The 16,001-nt window shown below is 38.8% G+C and overlaps 1 protein-coding gene across 1 annotated transcript; it reads left to right on the top strand.

The window, feature by feature from the left end:
* Positions 1-2,042: 2,042 nt before the first annotated feature.
* LOC103462096 (monoacylglycerol lipase ABHD2-A-like) lies at positions 2,043-15,423 on the top strand. The gene is made up of 12 exons (XM_008404620.2): positions 2,043-2,287; positions 3,980-4,076; positions 4,482-4,516; positions 4,701-4,916; positions 8,122-8,297; positions 10,320-10,487; positions 10,921-11,104; positions 11,606-11,698; positions 11,963-12,064; positions 12,158-12,227; positions 12,321-12,405; positions 14,850-15,423. The coding sequence occupies exons 4-12, from the start codon at positions 4,708-4,710 to the stop codon at positions 15,056-15,058; spliced, it is 1,296 nt and encodes a 431-aa protein (XP_008402842.1). The 5' UTR covers positions 2,043-2,287; positions 3,980-4,076; positions 4,482-4,516; positions 4,701-4,707; the 3' UTR covers positions 15,059-15,423.
* The last annotated feature ends 578 nt before the right edge of the window (positions 15,424-16,001 follow it).

The raw sequence follows: 16,001 nt of genomic DNA, 5'->3' as shown, positions 1-16,001 counted from the left end.
TAACATTTATTTATATATTTATTTATGAAAATGGTGGTCCTTAAAAAAAACCATATGCCATAGTTAAATGGGTATGTAATTGTTTGTTTATGTCTACGGAAACATGCATGACACAACATGGCAAGTGGATATGAGATGGAGGAGTTGAGAAACTAAATCACTTTTTTCCTAATAGTTTCATGACTTTTCAACATCATTCACACACTGGCTTTGTCTTCTCTACCTCTGTGTCATGACAGCAGTAGGGTTTTGGTTTTAGTGTGTATCCCTGAGGGCTGAAGGCCCCAAAGGCTACTCCTCTGATAACTGTGCGTGAATAGACCTGCATGACACATAGAGCTCCACACATAGGCATTAAAAAGTCAGACGAATCGTCAGAAAGCGTACTAATAAATTGTCATTCACCATCCCCACCACCAACCTCCACACTTGTGGAAATTTTTGAAAAAGGGAAACAGTGAAGTACTTCCACCTAATCCCTGTGGGAAAACTCAGCTTTGAGTGCTGCCAACAGAGCTGGAATAGAACAGAACCCAGCCTGTATTATTTCTAAGGCCTCTTCTTTCTTTAGTCAGGAGCACTAATTAGATGACTGCTAAAATCCATCCCAAAAATGCACTTGTATTTAAATGAGCTGGAAACAAAATACGTAAATAGAATTTCAAAATTAAGTAAAACTGTGCAAGTAGTACTTATTGACATTTTATATGTACAGAGCCCTTAGCAGAATTTGATTTAGGAGCCCAATTCTAGGTGAAACCACACCCACCAGCTCAGACTCATTTATTTACATTTATTTGCAGGACAAGAGAGGATTGAATGAGACTGGAACAATGACGTATGAAGAAATCACTAAATTATCTACATTAAATTAAATAATTATCAAATGTTTCCCCCAAATTGCATCTATTTGTTTTAAAAGTATGCATTTTGAGATTTGTATTTTGGATGTGAAGTTATGTGCTCATGAGGGCCTTCTAGCCAGCCTGTATAGCATTAAGCTACCTGAGGTCATTTATTGCTTGGTCTGCCATAAGAATCATAGACAATGCGGCATTCCCACTGATTCGGAGCAGACCACCAATAATAAATTGTCCATTAGAATGCCAATTAATTTGGCATGCTGTAATGCCAATTAAGATTTTCCAACTGATTGTTGATGATTTTTTTGTAAAAAAAAAAAAGTAAAATGTCAATGAGAACAGATTTTTCAGAAATTTTACTTCTTGTTGGGAAATGTTCTTTTAGAAAAAAGTTGTTGATTCAATAAAACAAAAATAAAATAAAATCTGCAACTTAACCTTCAGAGTAAGCCACTTGTTTAACTCTGTCGCCATCATGTGGCTGTTATATCGAAGTTGCAACACTGACTTCTGTCAAATAAATTGACTTATTCCCCAAAATAAATATTAAGAGGTTGTATGATCTAAAAAAAAACACACAATTAAATTAAATAATAAAAAAGCAGCATTAAACCTTACACAATTACAATGCCGTGAGTGAAAAATAATAACCAAGTAACATTTGACATTGCCATGCAAGACCCATCCATCCATCCATTTTCTTGCACCCTTGTCCCTTAATGGGGTCAGGAGGTGCTGGTGCCCATCTCCAGCTAACGTTTCGGGCGAGAGGCGGGGTACACCCTGGACAGGTCGCCAGTCTGTGCCATGTAAGATGTCCAGTGAAATCTACTCAGAAAACTCACTGAGGACTCGCTCTTAATGTTATATGAGCAAGAGTAACTGATGATAAACGCTACGTATGCAAATTAGGCGAAGGTGCAAACTTATGTAACGGCGTCAAAGCTCACGTTCCCCACACGTGCTACAAATTGTATTGCACGTTTATCAAACACAAAGAAAAAATACTCGAAACACAAATTTTGATATTTTACCATTCGCTGCAACATTTTTTTTACAGAAGAACTCCTTGCCAGTCTCTGACAAACTGACAAAGGTAGCTTCAGTGTTTAGAAGGTATCTTTAAAAACCCGTAAAATCAGTTGCGTTACGTCATCTGTACGTGTGAACCAATGAGAACTCGGATATGCAAATGACCGGATTGTTCTAGGAAGTGGGCTGTCAGAGCTGTGGTGTTACACTACTTCAGCTGCTGTGTCTAGCCCCGTTTTTCTTTTACCTTTTTTTTCCTCCTTTCACCAGTGGGCATGGTACGCATCAGACTCCTATGCTTCAGACACCACAAGCATATAAGAAGGCCACGAACGGTTTAACAGTCTGCCGCCATAAGCAGCGAGGATTTAACCCATTTTCCCCCAGCGGAGGTGAGTGAAACTGATGATGCTTTTGCTCCTGGTGGACTGCTAAGTGAGGCTGCTGTGTTTAACCTTTCATTATAAAACTTAATAATAGTTGGGACTCGTACCGTTGCTTACTTGCTGGCAGTGCACACGTTAAAACTACGGTTTAAGGAAATGTGGAGTGGATTGGGCCGCGGTCACTAAGGGTGTGAAGTTGCTACGGGAAAAATACTTGGTGTGGGTGGGTGGGAAGCTAACACGGTTCTTTCCATTTTTTTCTCCCCCAGCAGCATGGTTTGAAGTTGCTCATTTTAAACAAATTACTGATTTGCAGTTCTGTTAGCGTTCTAACACATCTGCCGTTGTGTGCGTGTATGGTTAATGGGAAACTTACTGGGTGATCCCCCTGTCAAAAGACAAAAGAGGAAGAGCTGAGCAAAGAGCAGCTTCGATACAAATTGCAATTTACGACTCATTAAACTTTATAGCCCACACCACTTGTTCTTGTTTTTTATTAATTTATTTGTGTTTTATTATCCTGGAAAGCTGCTCTCCCTCTTCACCCATTCAAATACTTCTTCAATTTTTATCTAGCTGTTCATCTGTTGTTAAATATTTATTCATTAATTGGAATGTCAGAATAATCATAAATGGTGTATGGCATAATACAAATAGAATGCATAATAACAAATAAGCCATGAAAATCAAGATTGATTTATTATCAATATAGAATTACTGCAATATTACAAGAAGCTCATCATGCTTGCTCCAGTTAGACCTTTACTGGCCAGCACTGGTTTCTGGTGTTCCCTGAGGTCTGACTTTTGTTCTTAAAATTTTAAGGAATATTATCTATAATGGGGGACATTTTTTGCTGCAGGTCCTTAGAAAGAGGCTGCAGTTTTCAGTATAACAGAAAATTATGGAATCAGTGAGGGGATCGCAAACTCCTTCCCATTTCTGTTTCAACAAATTGAAATAAATAATAAAAAGTTCAGTGGGTTAATGCCTTTAATGAGCAAAAATAGTGGAAGGTCTAGTTGAGATTCCCCTTTTAAAGAATTAAAAACTATACATCTTTTAAGTATTTAATCTGCTGATTGCCGATAAGAGTGCGTCATGGCCATGTCTGATATCACGCTGAGTGATTGTTGCATTTTGACACATCATAGCTGCGTTAAATGTAATTGAAATTGATTTAGAACAGACATACTTTCAAAAATCGAGATTTAAAAATAAAACATTCAGGTGCTCACTGTTGCCACTATATTACAGATAAAACATATTATAGGTAATATTATCCTTAAATAAAAAAGGTATCAAGTAAGGAAAGCACTGTGGTAATGAATTCGAATGTACCTGAATTATTGTCACTGAAAAAAAATGGAAATAAACTGTAAAGCAGTTTATTAGTTTAGGTTTTCATTTGGTTATTTAATGAAACTAATTTTGTATCCCTGTGGATAATTCTGGCACCACCAGGGGTTAGAGAGGAGCGTAAACCCATTACTTCTACAAGACTGAGGCCGACTGAGGTCATGTGAGGTGTTGCATGTAAGACATTATGTTTAAGCTGATGTTGCTGCTCAAAAAGGCATAGATTAAATACCATTAAATGGATCAAAAATCAGAATGAACATTGGCGTTTCTTGCTTTTGTATAGGAGTTATTTATTTTTTGTAACTAAAGCATAATTGAAATGAGTTTTCTTCCTAGGTTTGACCGCATCACTGTGAGTTGAAGGGACGTCGACTCTTCAGACTTTTTCGACCTCCAAGCCAAATTTCACCGGAGAGAAATTTTTGTGTAAACTGTAAGTAAAGTAATTTTTTTCAGCATTGAATTTTTTTGTCCTCTTTCTAAATTATTCTGAGCAACAATGATAGTGACTGCCAGTTCCTGTCGCTGGTTTGCGTGCTGTACCACAACTTCCTTCTCTTCTGTGGTACTTTCGTATCTTTTGCAGTTCCTGTCATTTTCTTTAGTATAAACAGCTCAGATGACTGTTTGTACTTTGAACATGTATTAAGGTAAACCACACAGGACGTTGGTGTCAATCTTCTGTTTTTGTGCTGCATGTTTTTTGTTCTTTTTTCCAAGTAGAGCCAGCTCCTTTGTCTTCTCTGTGACTAGTTGACATTTTGCTGGAGATTAAAGTAATCATAGTTGATTAATAAATCTCATCTTACTGAGATACCCTCACTGTGTTTTCTTGTAGATCTTTTCCTGACCGGCACAAGCACTTCAATCAAGGTTAGTTGGAGATAATTAATACATGTTTGATTGATTTCTTTGCATAACCTTATCTCTAATTGATTCACTGGAATCTCCAGCCTCACTAGAAGATTATTTACTGTCTATGTAAATGGTCTTCTTGCTGGATTTTACGCTACAGAGAATGATAAACGTCATACATGCATCCGTTTTGGTTTTTCAGCATAATCATGAGCGCGCACGAGTCGGACCTGCACACCATCTCCCCGGAGATGCCGGCCATGTTTGACGGCATGAAGCTGGCGGCCGTTGCCACGGTGCTCTACATCATCGTCCGCTGCTTGAATCTGAAGAGTTCCACCGCAGCGCCGGACCTCACCTACCAGGACACGGCACTCAACCGCTTCCTGCTCAAGTCCTGCTCTCAGCTGTCCAAAGAGTGAGTGTTTTGAGTTGGCCAATGTGGGCGTTTCCAGGGAAACGGTATTGCTTTTCGGCCATCTGGCAGTGTGGTGTAGGTAGCGCTTTACGTGGCGCCTGTCCCGACCGTCTATGCTGCCCGTCTGCACCAGAGATGTTGCTCCAGGGTTATTTAAACATTAGGCCATCCTGGTAGTTTATTGGATTTATGAATAGACCAGCTCAGCGCACTGTGTAGACATTTACATTTTATGACAAACTAAGCTTATCTGATATATCATGTTGGTCGGAGGAAATGTTTCTGCTCTTCCAGCAGACCTGGAATTTATTAAAAGCTCAACTTTCCGATGTTGAAATAAAACAAAATTTCTCCGTCTATCTTATTCCATCTGCATTTGCCCGGCTTTTGTAAAGCTCGGTGGGAACTTTGGCATCAAGGGGATCCTCTTTAAGCACAGAGGAGTATCTGCTTATATAACCGGCTGTTGCTCAGCTCTTTGCTGTTCTGCTGCAGGGTCAGTGAGTCATAATTCATCAGCATTATTTACACTTGAGTCCAGTCTGTTATCATTACATCCTGAATGACCATATTTTGCCTGAAACACAGTCTGTAGGTCCTGTGTACAGAGAGTTTGCTAAAATCCTGCAACTTGTCCTTCTGGTTTATTTTACAAAGTCCCGTTTCTGTCTCATAATGCCTGTCCGCGTTGTTGTGTAACAGATCGATTCCCCAGAGAGAAAGGAATGAAGGGGTGATGTAAGGTTAACAGAGTCATCAGGATTTTTGTTTGCCTCTGTTTGAGCATGTATTTATCCAGACACACAACATAAATATTTATTTTATTAACTGCTATGAGCTTATCCTGAGGACTTTAAGGAATATTTGTTTTGTCTTATGGCTCACGGTGAGGAATACTTTATTTGAATTGGGGGATATCTGCGATTTTGCAAATGGCTTTGTCTTTGACATTAAAGCAAAAATGTTGTCTAACGCAGCTAAAAGTGCACCTACAAGTTGTTGAATTTAAAAATAGAAATAGACTTCTCAGTTCCTTATAGAAGAATCATGTTTACTAGTTTCACAATATAGTCATCATTGCAACATCAGTGTGTACAGGAGCACAAATACAATATTTAGTAGGATCTAATATTTCAAGTAACATTAATTAACGCTCTCCTTGCAAATAAATAATATATTTGATTAACTGGATCGACTCTCACTGGCCTTGATGCCCATACCTGATATACAGCTGAATTGAATTTCCTTAAGCTCATGGAAAGTGTTTGTGAAATCATAGTGGAAACATAAGAGAGGAGGTATTAAAACACACGTAATCACAAAACACATCATGATGGTAGCATTTATACTACAATATCGCAGTTGCTTTTTCTCCTAATATTACCTGAATGTTATTGAAGGTAAATTTTCTTTTTTTTTTTTTCTGTAATTCAAGTCTTTCCTCTTTGATGTTTTTCTTTTTCTTTTGTTTTTACTAAATTGAGGAAGTTTGCCTCTTACTTCAGAGCTTCGGATGTTTGTCTCCTAAAACCACAATGATATCCGTTACCTAACAGCTGTGAAGGACGCTGGCTCATTCGCTGTATGTGAAGGTGACTCGTTCGGTTCTAGGAGGCACATACATCGAAACGAACTGATTCAGTCAGTCCTTCCCATTGCCTCTTAACTGAAAAATAACCTTTTAATCTGGGCAGCTCGAGTCACAACGGGTTCATATCTGTGTTATTTCCACATTCTGCACAGATTGTATTCTCTGGATAATCTCTGCTAATCTGACTGCCCATCTCTCCGTCAATGGGAGGACAAACGAGGTCGTCCGTCCGTCCGTCCACAGTCTAGCTCAGAATCTCCCGGAAAGTGAAGATAATCTTTAACTGCAGTTGGAGAGAATCAGTGGCAGTAATTACGTTATCACCAGACTGGGAGTGGTGCTGTCTTTGACAACACTCTTATGCAACATCTTTTCTGGGCTGTGACAGTCCGAGATGAATAAGCACAAGGTGGAAGGGCTTGTGTAACTGCTGATCTTACCGAACCCTTCACGCCATGCAGCCACCTGAGTTATGGTGGATATGCTGTGTGCATTTTGACCAAAGTGCAGCGCCGCTTTACCTTCACAGTGCTGTAACTCTATGCCTCGTCTCATCGCCTCTCAGGTGGCTAACTGGCCTCTGTGACATTCAGAGCATCCGTTATGGTCATTTTCTGACAGATTAAGTGAGAACAGAGCGCTTTTGACTCTTGTAGCGGATTGTCTGCAAGTAATTGTTTCCAAACGGAAATGAATCTGTCTTTGATTAAACTTTTTGAGACATTAAGGAACTGTTAGATAAATGGTTTTACATCAAATAATTAATACGTGACATGTATAGCTGCACTAATATCACAGTGATATATTTGAAGTGTTTTTTTTCCTACTTAATTTGATGAATTTTGGCTTATAGCTAATGGAAACTCCAAATGCAATTTCTCAACTACAGCAGGATTGTGTTTCCTTTAAAATAACATTAAAGGAAATCTTATGTTATGTAGCGGTCTGCTCCACCATGGAAAAGGCTGACAACAATCATACAGCAGGTGGTCAGTGACTGAAAGTCGAGTGGGAGAAGAAAAATGTGGTAGAAAATTAAACTGAAGCAAGCTTTATTCAACAATTTGGGATAAATTCATTTGAAATATATCACTAAATCAAGTGTGCAATAAATATATATACTTTATGAGTTCAATTTTTTTTTTATCTTAAATTTAAATACTGATATAAATCCTCAAATTGTATTCACATTTATTGAGTTATATGCTAAAGCGACCAGTGATTTTGTAGCTAAAAGAGATACATCTTTAAGGACTGAATATGAAAACTGTAATAATTTTTGAAGTTGGAATAAACTGGTGATTCATGAATATACACAAAATGCTAAAAGGAGTATTATGCAAGTGTTTCACTCCTACAGTAACGCCTACGGAAGTTCCCTTTAGCATGCCAAATGCAACATAGCATAACATGGCAACAAACTAACATGAAACATGGATGATTGGCTTCAACAGCTGCCTGTAAGACTCTGCAATGGGAAAATTACTTGGGATCTTTTTTGAGGTTCATGTCTGTCATTACCCTGCATGCCGTCTTCTTGCTTCATTTACAGCACATTAAGGGGAGCTCATGTTTCCATATCAGATTAAATTCTCCACTGTTGTTTTTTTTCAGGTACATCCCGCCATTGCTGTGGGGTAAGAGCGGTCACCTCCAAACAGCGCTGTATGGTAAACTGGGTCGGGTGAGCTCGCCTCACCCTTGTGGAATCAGGAAGTATTTGCCCATGCAAGATGGAGCCACGGCAACCTTTGACCTCTTTGAGCCCCTGGGGGACCATCAAACAGGAGGTGATGCTTTATTATCAAGGTCTAATTTTAGGAAATAGAATTTTTGCGGGTTTTTTATTTTTTTATGGATATTTGGCAAGAAAAATTAGGTGAACTCTTGAATTAGTTTGGGTGGGATTTTCTATAATAATTCGACATACAATATGATTTGCTGAACACAACCAAAGGGTTGAAGCTTCCAAGTCAACCTTTGGATGTTATAAATAGTTTATCCTCCCTTAGCAAAGATTATCACAAGCAAACACTCGTTGCAGCTGCAGATCAGAGATGTTCCTGATTAGGCCTGCCACGGTAACACATTTTATCTGGACGATGAATTGTGCCAGAAGTTATTGTGAAAATGATTATTTTTTGTGATAAAAAAAATGTTGTTTTGAGACCATTTTCAACATTTTCAAGTATTATAATGGTAATGGCATAATAATGCAAGAACACCACATTCTCAAAGACCAATAAACTTTAAATTCTAAAGAACATTTGACACTGGAGATCGTAGACATTTTAAATATCCAAAAACTACAACAATTAAAATGAATTCTGAAATCTTTGTAAAGATTTACAAAGACTGTCCTTCACAAAAGGGCTGGTTGAGACCAAAGCAATGGAAATTATTGAGCTTGTTTTAATTCATCATGCGATTAATTGAGTTATTGTTTATTGCGACAGCCTCAATCCTGATGTAAATTGTCTTAGTTCAGTCACTTCGATCAGATGGAAAGCGTGAACAGCTCTCCTCAGGTCAAACTTCAGCAGCTTTTACTTTCTCAGTTTTGTTTATTATTTAGAAAATTGCGATTTAGAAATCTCATGACTCAGATTCCAATATATTACCAACATATTTTCTTGCATGCTCCCTGAATGAATGATTTATTTCAAATTAAACAGTGCCACAATCACCTACTTTTTCTTGATTATAATTTGGGGTGCACCGATTGCAGTTTTCTGGCCATTCACAATCTTTAAAACGGCAGCACTGCCAATTTAATTTTTTTCCAATCCCCTTTATTTATTTATTTATTTATTTATTTATTTATTTATTTATTTATTTATTTATTTATTTATTTATTTAGTCTGAAAAGTCACTAAATATAACAACAAAGTCCCAAAGTTGATAGCAGTGGGGTGTGAAGGTAAATAAGATTGATTTCTCTTGTAAATATAGGCCAATTATCCAAAATTAATGTAATCACGGTAGATTTATCGGTGCACCCCTAATTTTAAGCTCATTTGATACTGGCACATGACAATGACATGAGAAAAGCTCAGAAATTTTACCTCATGTCAGTGAACTGTAATCACATCTGTTTAAACTGTAATTCTACTGCTGCTACTTCTGTCTAGTTTTTTCATGCCACACCTATTGAGTGTTTGTCTATCCTGGACGAAGGAGCGCTCCTGCACTGATCTTCCTGAGGTTTACCCCGTTTTGTTGTTCCTTTCAAAGTTACTCCTTAATTACAAATAGAGTGGTCAGCCCAACTGGGACAAAGACATGCATTGAGGAAATGTTGTAAAGTATTGTGCTGTGGATAACTTGTAGACTCCATTTAAGAAGAAGAAAACAAACGATCTTGACGTGTGATACCACGAACAACGAGATAAACTTATCTTATCAGAACCCACTCATCCAGATTGGATTTTTCCGTCAGGGTTTTGAGTGTTATTGATCTTTAGATCCAACGTAATTTCACTTTGATGAAGGCCGTGTTGATGGTGGCTTTATTTCTTTGAGGGATTCACGTGAACCACGTCAATTTTCTGAGATTTCTCAGATTCTGCTTGGTATTTGTGAAAGTTTCTTCTTCTTCATTTGGTCTAAATGTTGTAGTCATTTGAAACAAAAGCTGTATTTGACAAACCAACAGTCCAACCGTACATTTGGACTGGCTGCAGAGTTTTGCTCTGCTGATTTACAGTGATGACATTTTGCTTGGAGAGCGGCACACTCTCCTTTCTTTTCATTGCTTGCATTTCTCTCACTTGCACATATCCTTCTTCGACCCATCTACCCCGTTTCACCAGACGACATCACCATGGTGATATGTCCTGGTATCGGTAACCATAGCGAGAAGCACTACATCCGAACCTTTGTGGATTACGCCCAGAAAGATGGATACAGGTGTGCCGTGCTGAACCACCTGGGTGCTCTTCCCAACATCGAGCTCACGTCTCCACGCATGTTCACTTACGGTGAGAACGAAGAGCTTCTTACGTTCTGCTTATTCATGATGTTAAACCCTGAGAGGAATCAGAATCACTCCTCTTATTTTGGGTTAGAAATTAAATTCAGAAGAACCATAACAGTGCTTTGTTATTGTTAGTCCTTTCTAATATCAAAGAATCGTTCTGATTTAGAGATGTGCTGCACTTCCTACCATTAGTGGATAATTATTTGAAGCTAAAACGTGTAACTCAACAGCAGCATGTGGAGAAATAAATGGATTCCTTCAAGTGCAGGAATATAAATTAAATATATCTGTTCAGAGAGCCTATAGGAATACAAGTGTGGTACCTTGAGCTAAGGGCACCTTGAGCTAGAAGTGCTGAGCAGGAAATAATGTGGTTCGCTGCTGAAGCGCGGCTGCATTTATTGATCAGTAATTCTATAGTCGCTCTCTTCCAGGGTGCACTTGGGAGTTTGCAGCAATGGTTGGCTACATTAAGAGGGCATATCCTCAGACCCAGCTGATCGTCGTGGGCTTCAGCCTGGGTGGGAACATCGTTTGCAAGTTCCTGGGTGAGAACAGGGTGAACCAGGAGCGAGTGCTGTGCTGCGTGAGCGTCTGTCAGGGCTACAGCGCTCTCAGGTGGGTTTCGGTCCTCTTGTCTGCTAATTTAAATGAGTTGTTTCATCAAAGCCATTTTGTAACACCAGCACTTCCACATTCCCGGGTTCAGGATGATTTCAAGAATAACACAGAAGCTTGCATAATATAATCACATGTGCAGGCATGTGGTCAGCTGTTTAATCTGTCAGATCTTCCATCATCATCATGATCATCATAATTGGTGCATTGTTTCATTCTGAAGTTCATCTCTGACACGTTTCTTTACTTGAAGAACTGTTTCTGTGGTCGACCATGCGCACCAGTAGAACCACAGAACCGGAACGGTTCATGCTCTGCAATTTCAGCTGCTTTTAGTGTGGATTGGTTTAGCGTTATCAAAACATGCACTGTGAATATGCACTGAGGACACTGGGTATTTGTTCTTGTGTGCTCATGTCTTGAAAAGTAGCACGTTTATATTTATTATTTTTCAATGCCTCTTCAAACCTAATTGCTGCATATTTCTCATTTTTCTCTTAGGGCTCAGGAAACATTCCTACAGTGGGATCAGTTCAGACGGTTCTACAATTTCCTCATGGCAGACAACATGAAGAAAATTATCTTGTCACACAGGTGCGGTAGCTGCAGTATATTGACTTTCCTTTATACTGAAAAGTTATTTGCTGGTAATCTAGGCCAAATGTGTTGTTGATTTGACATAAACTATTTAAGGTTTGTGCCTTTTTAAAACTATGGTTAAGCCTTTTGGATACAACTCGTTATAATAATGCCAATTCCTAGTGGATGTGATTTAGACAATTGATGGTAAATAGAAGTACAAAATATATCCGTCTTGACTCAAAATAAAAAAAAAAAATTTCACCTTTTAAACTACAGGCACAGTCTGTTTGGGGGAAGCTTACTGAAAAAGTTTGACACAGATCTCAATCGACTGTACATAGCAACATCCCTCACGCAGATTGACGACAACATCATGAGGTACGTCTAACAGCTTAGCGTTTGCTTACGTCCTGTTCAGGGACGTTACTGTGTGTCTTGTTGTGACGCTCGTCTCTTTTCGTGTTTCAACAGAAAGTTCCACGGCTACAGCTCTCTCAAAGAGTACTATGAAAAGGAGAGCTGTGTACATTATATCCACAATGTAAGAACCGCTCCAGTAATTCCCTGTTTTTTTCCCTTCTTTCTGTTTTTGTATTTGTGTTTTATGTGTGGAAATTTGTGCTATGACCTACAGGTGGATGTGCCACTGCTGCTGGTAAACGCTGCCGACGATCCCCTGGTTCATGACTCACTGCTTGCCATCCCTCGCACATTAGCAGGTAACTTTCAGCTAACTATAGTCTACTACAACTTTGTGAAATGCCTTCTTAGAAGAGTTGAAGCCGGTATGACTGCAGGTGTTTGGCCAACATCATGTTCCACAATATGGATTAGAAATGGGACATTACTCAAGTTCATGTGTGTGTAAATGCAGATAAGTGAATACTTTTGGCAAGATAGTGCAGTTAAAGGCTTGCTTAAGTATTTTAAAACCAACAAACATAATGGATACTTAAAGCACTTTTTTAAAATAATCTTTCAAAATGTTTCTCTGTCAGTAAAGCGTCGACTAAGAACTCAAACTTGCTCAGAACTTGTTGGTTTTACTTGTTGGATTGTTATGACGCAAGTCTGAGTTTGAAACTGCTTCAAACCATCCAGTCAAGTAAATGTATCTTCTGTAATTGGTCTCAATTACATTGGCTATGTGGAAAATTTGCAGATAACTAATTATCTGTAAATTATTTTCATTTCCAAGTACAAATTAGATCTTTCTCTAGTTTTGCGGTTGCGTGTTGAGGTTTATTTGGTAGCTCCGGACGAACAAATCGCAGCAGTATGAAGGTGAAATACAGAGAAGTCACAAAGCGTGACATAATTTTGTCCTCAAGCCATTTCAAATTCACAGAACGTGTTGGACCTGTCTGACTGATGGCTGCTGTTGATTCCTTAAATAGGTGTTTAGAGAAACATCTTTGCAGCTCCACATTTGTTGGGAGGGTCGGGGTGGAGCATCCAGTCTAAGTAATGGTTTCTGATGTGTAGTCATTCTTGACGCAAAGACTGACTGGCTGTACTTTCCATCAACTTTCTTTTTGTTTAGTCTGTTATATATTTACCATTACCAAATTCTTGATTATGTTAGAAATGGAAAATTCTCCATGCAGGAGTCCTGATGTAGACTCCTGCATATACTGAGAGGAGTTGCTCTTTAAACTCGGAGGAAAGTGGAATATCTGGTGTTTTCCCATAGATGTGAAAGTGTTACTGACTCATAGCTAGCGGGAAGAGGTTGACCAGAAATACTCCTGCTCCGCTGGTGCCACAGCCAGCCTGGATTAGAAATCTTTAATAACAGTTTAGCCCATGTCGCAGTAAACAGGATTACAGCTGTCAAGCAATACTCGCTGAATTCAACCCTTCATTTGCCAGGTTCTGTTCGTATTTTAGGCTTGCACCGAATGTCTCCAAAGGGTTGCTGAAATAATAACTAAACCAGACTGCTGTGCCGGGAACGACGTGCCCACGTGTTCAGTTCTTCTTTTTTTAAAACCGTGAACTGTCCTCCAGAGCATGTTGTTCCCACCTGTCACGCGGCGCCTGGTGTGTCGAAGGTCTGGGCGAGAGCGTGCGTTTGTCCACGAGTCGCTCAGCAGCTGTCATGTTGAGTGGTGAAAGCCCAGTGGGATCTTAATCACTATTCATCCACAGCACGCTACCCCACTAACCCAGATAAGGACAGGAGAGGGAAAGAAAACCAGGCCAGGTCTTTTCATGAGACCACTCTGGCCGGTTGTCAACAGCTGCATCACTCTGCAACTAACAGAAGGAGATTTATGCTTCTTTCAGAGTGTGCATAAGGGATACTTTTAAATATATGTCTGAACATATAAGGCCAGCATGAATACACTGTTTGGCTAGAATGTAATAAAATCGAAATAACCACCTCAGGAGAAACTCTCTCGTTATGTAGAGCAACCTGCCACTAACATTTACATCATTTACCCCAAATGTTCAGAGTTCATGTACTTTTAAGATGTCTTCCATTTAAAACGCTAGAGTCTTGCATTGGGATTATTCATGACAGAGTTTCTGTCTAAGCCTCAATTTCAGCTGCAGCGATTTCCCAACAACTCAAACCAGTGAAGCACTAATATCCACGGACATTGTGAAAGGCGTCACAGTTGTTTAGAGAAAATAGTCTAGACGCTGTTTAAGTGCAATTATATTTCTAAAACAGCAAATAATAATGAAAGTCGAATTTCACAATCACTACTTATTTGGCCCCCTTACTGACTGATACATCCATCGTCTGTCTTTTTTTGTTATTGTTATTTTGTCTTCCTCTGCAAAATATTGTAGTTATTACCCAGCAATAATACTGCCAGAATTTGTGTTTTGAATAAGTTTTCATTATAAGTGGTCATATGTAGCTCTTTTAAATCCACATGTATGATACCGGTTTGTTAGGCAAATTTATGTTGTCTACAAACAGTTCTTATATTTCCATATTCTTACTGAATAAATAAGTGCATACATTTTGACTTTATGAACTCAAATTCAGGCTGGGGACTTTATTTTCACTACTTTTGTCATGTGTGGACATTGTGTAAGATATTTATGTCCGAGTTCATAATTCCAGATTTAACTTCATTACTTTAAGATGGTTAAAAAGTGATGAAACACATAGAGGTCTTAACGTCTGCTCTGTGTCGTCCTTTAGCAAAGAAGCCGAACGTGATCTTCGCCCTGACGCTTCACGGAGGCCACTTGGGCTTCTTCGAGGGCGACGTGCTTTTCCCTCAGCCCCTCACCTGGATGGACAAAGTGATCGTGGGCTACGCCAACACCATGTGCCAGTGGGAGAAACAGAAAGCGCCCTGCCAAGCCAGCCACCTCACCGGGAGCTCCTGCGCAGAGGCAAAAGCCTAAACCTCTGTGTGTCTCTCTCTCTCTCTCCCTCTCTCTCATTCTTCATTTAAACATCTCACACTTTGCAGCACCATGGTTCCAACATGGCACTGAGGAGACACTTTAAACTGCTCTTTGTCTCTGCCTTCTCCTCTGGTGCTACTCACCACTTCCAGACACACACACGCGCGCCTTTTTACACCCATTTGAAACCACCATCACCTCACAAGAACAACCACAGGAAACAAAAGAAACAAACTGCCTTCACTTCAGAGCTGGAACCTTTTGACACTCTCCATACAAACAGCGGTGACGCTCGGGTTAATGGATGCATAGACCAAATATAATAAAGGATCAAAGTTGAGCTGACTTTAATTGGAAAGAAACGCTACACTGCAAAAACTGAAATCTTAGTAAGATTAAATATCTTAAATTAAGGAGATTTTTCTTGTTTTCTTTCTGACAAGATAATTTTTCTCACCAAGAGGGATTTATGTAAGAATATTTTTCTTATTTTAAGTGTTTTTGTACTTAATTATCTCAGTAAGATATAAAAGCTTAATGTTAAGAAAATATTACTTATTATGAGTAAATATGTGCTAGAATCTAGAATATCAATATTTACCAATCAAACTTCAAGTCTAGAACTTATTTTATATAAGTAAAAATTTCTTATTTCAAGCACAGAAAGCGAAATCACATACTTAATTAAATGTATTCAGATAATTAAAACAGACTATGTCCAAATGGAATCCTTTGTTATTGTCAATGAAAAATAAAAAAAAACCCATGAACTTATATTCTTGTATAAGTTGGCAGAGTGTACAGGAAATTATAATKTAATATTTAAACGATTGACATTTAACACAACAATTTCAGAAACAATATCAGTTTATATATCAAGATAATTCTTGGCATGTTTCCATCTGCTAAGGACCTTCTTAATTTGATCTTCTTGATGCAA

The sequence above is a fragment of the Poecilia reticulata genome, linkage group LG3 (genome assembly GCF_000633615.1).
Source record: "Poecilia reticulata strain Guanapo linkage group LG3, Guppy_female_1.0+MT, whole genome shotgun sequence".
NCBI classification, from domain to species: Eukaryota; Metazoa; Chordata; class Actinopteri; order Cyprinodontiformes; family Poeciliidae; genus Poecilia; species Poecilia reticulata.
The sequence above is the reverse complement of the archived record's forward strand: the minus strand, read 5'-3'. Positions and strand labels throughout refer to the sequence as shown.

What these genes read in the sequence shown, in the direction of transcription:
- LOC103462096 (XM_008404620.2), top strand. Translation starts at nt 4,708, where the DNA reads ATGAGCGCGCACGAGTCGGACCTGCACACCATCTCCCCGGAGATGCCG. An exon ending in CAGGGCTACAGCGCTCTCAG is followed by an intron (nt 11,105 to 11,605) that starts GTGGGTTTCGGT and finishes TTTTTCTCTTAG; the next exon opens with GGCTCAGGAAACATTCCTAC. An exon ending in CATCCCTCGCACATTAGCAG is followed by an intron (nt 12,406 to 14,849) that starts GTAACTTTCAGC and finishes GTCGTCCTTTAG; the next exon opens with CAAAGAAGCCGAACGTGATC.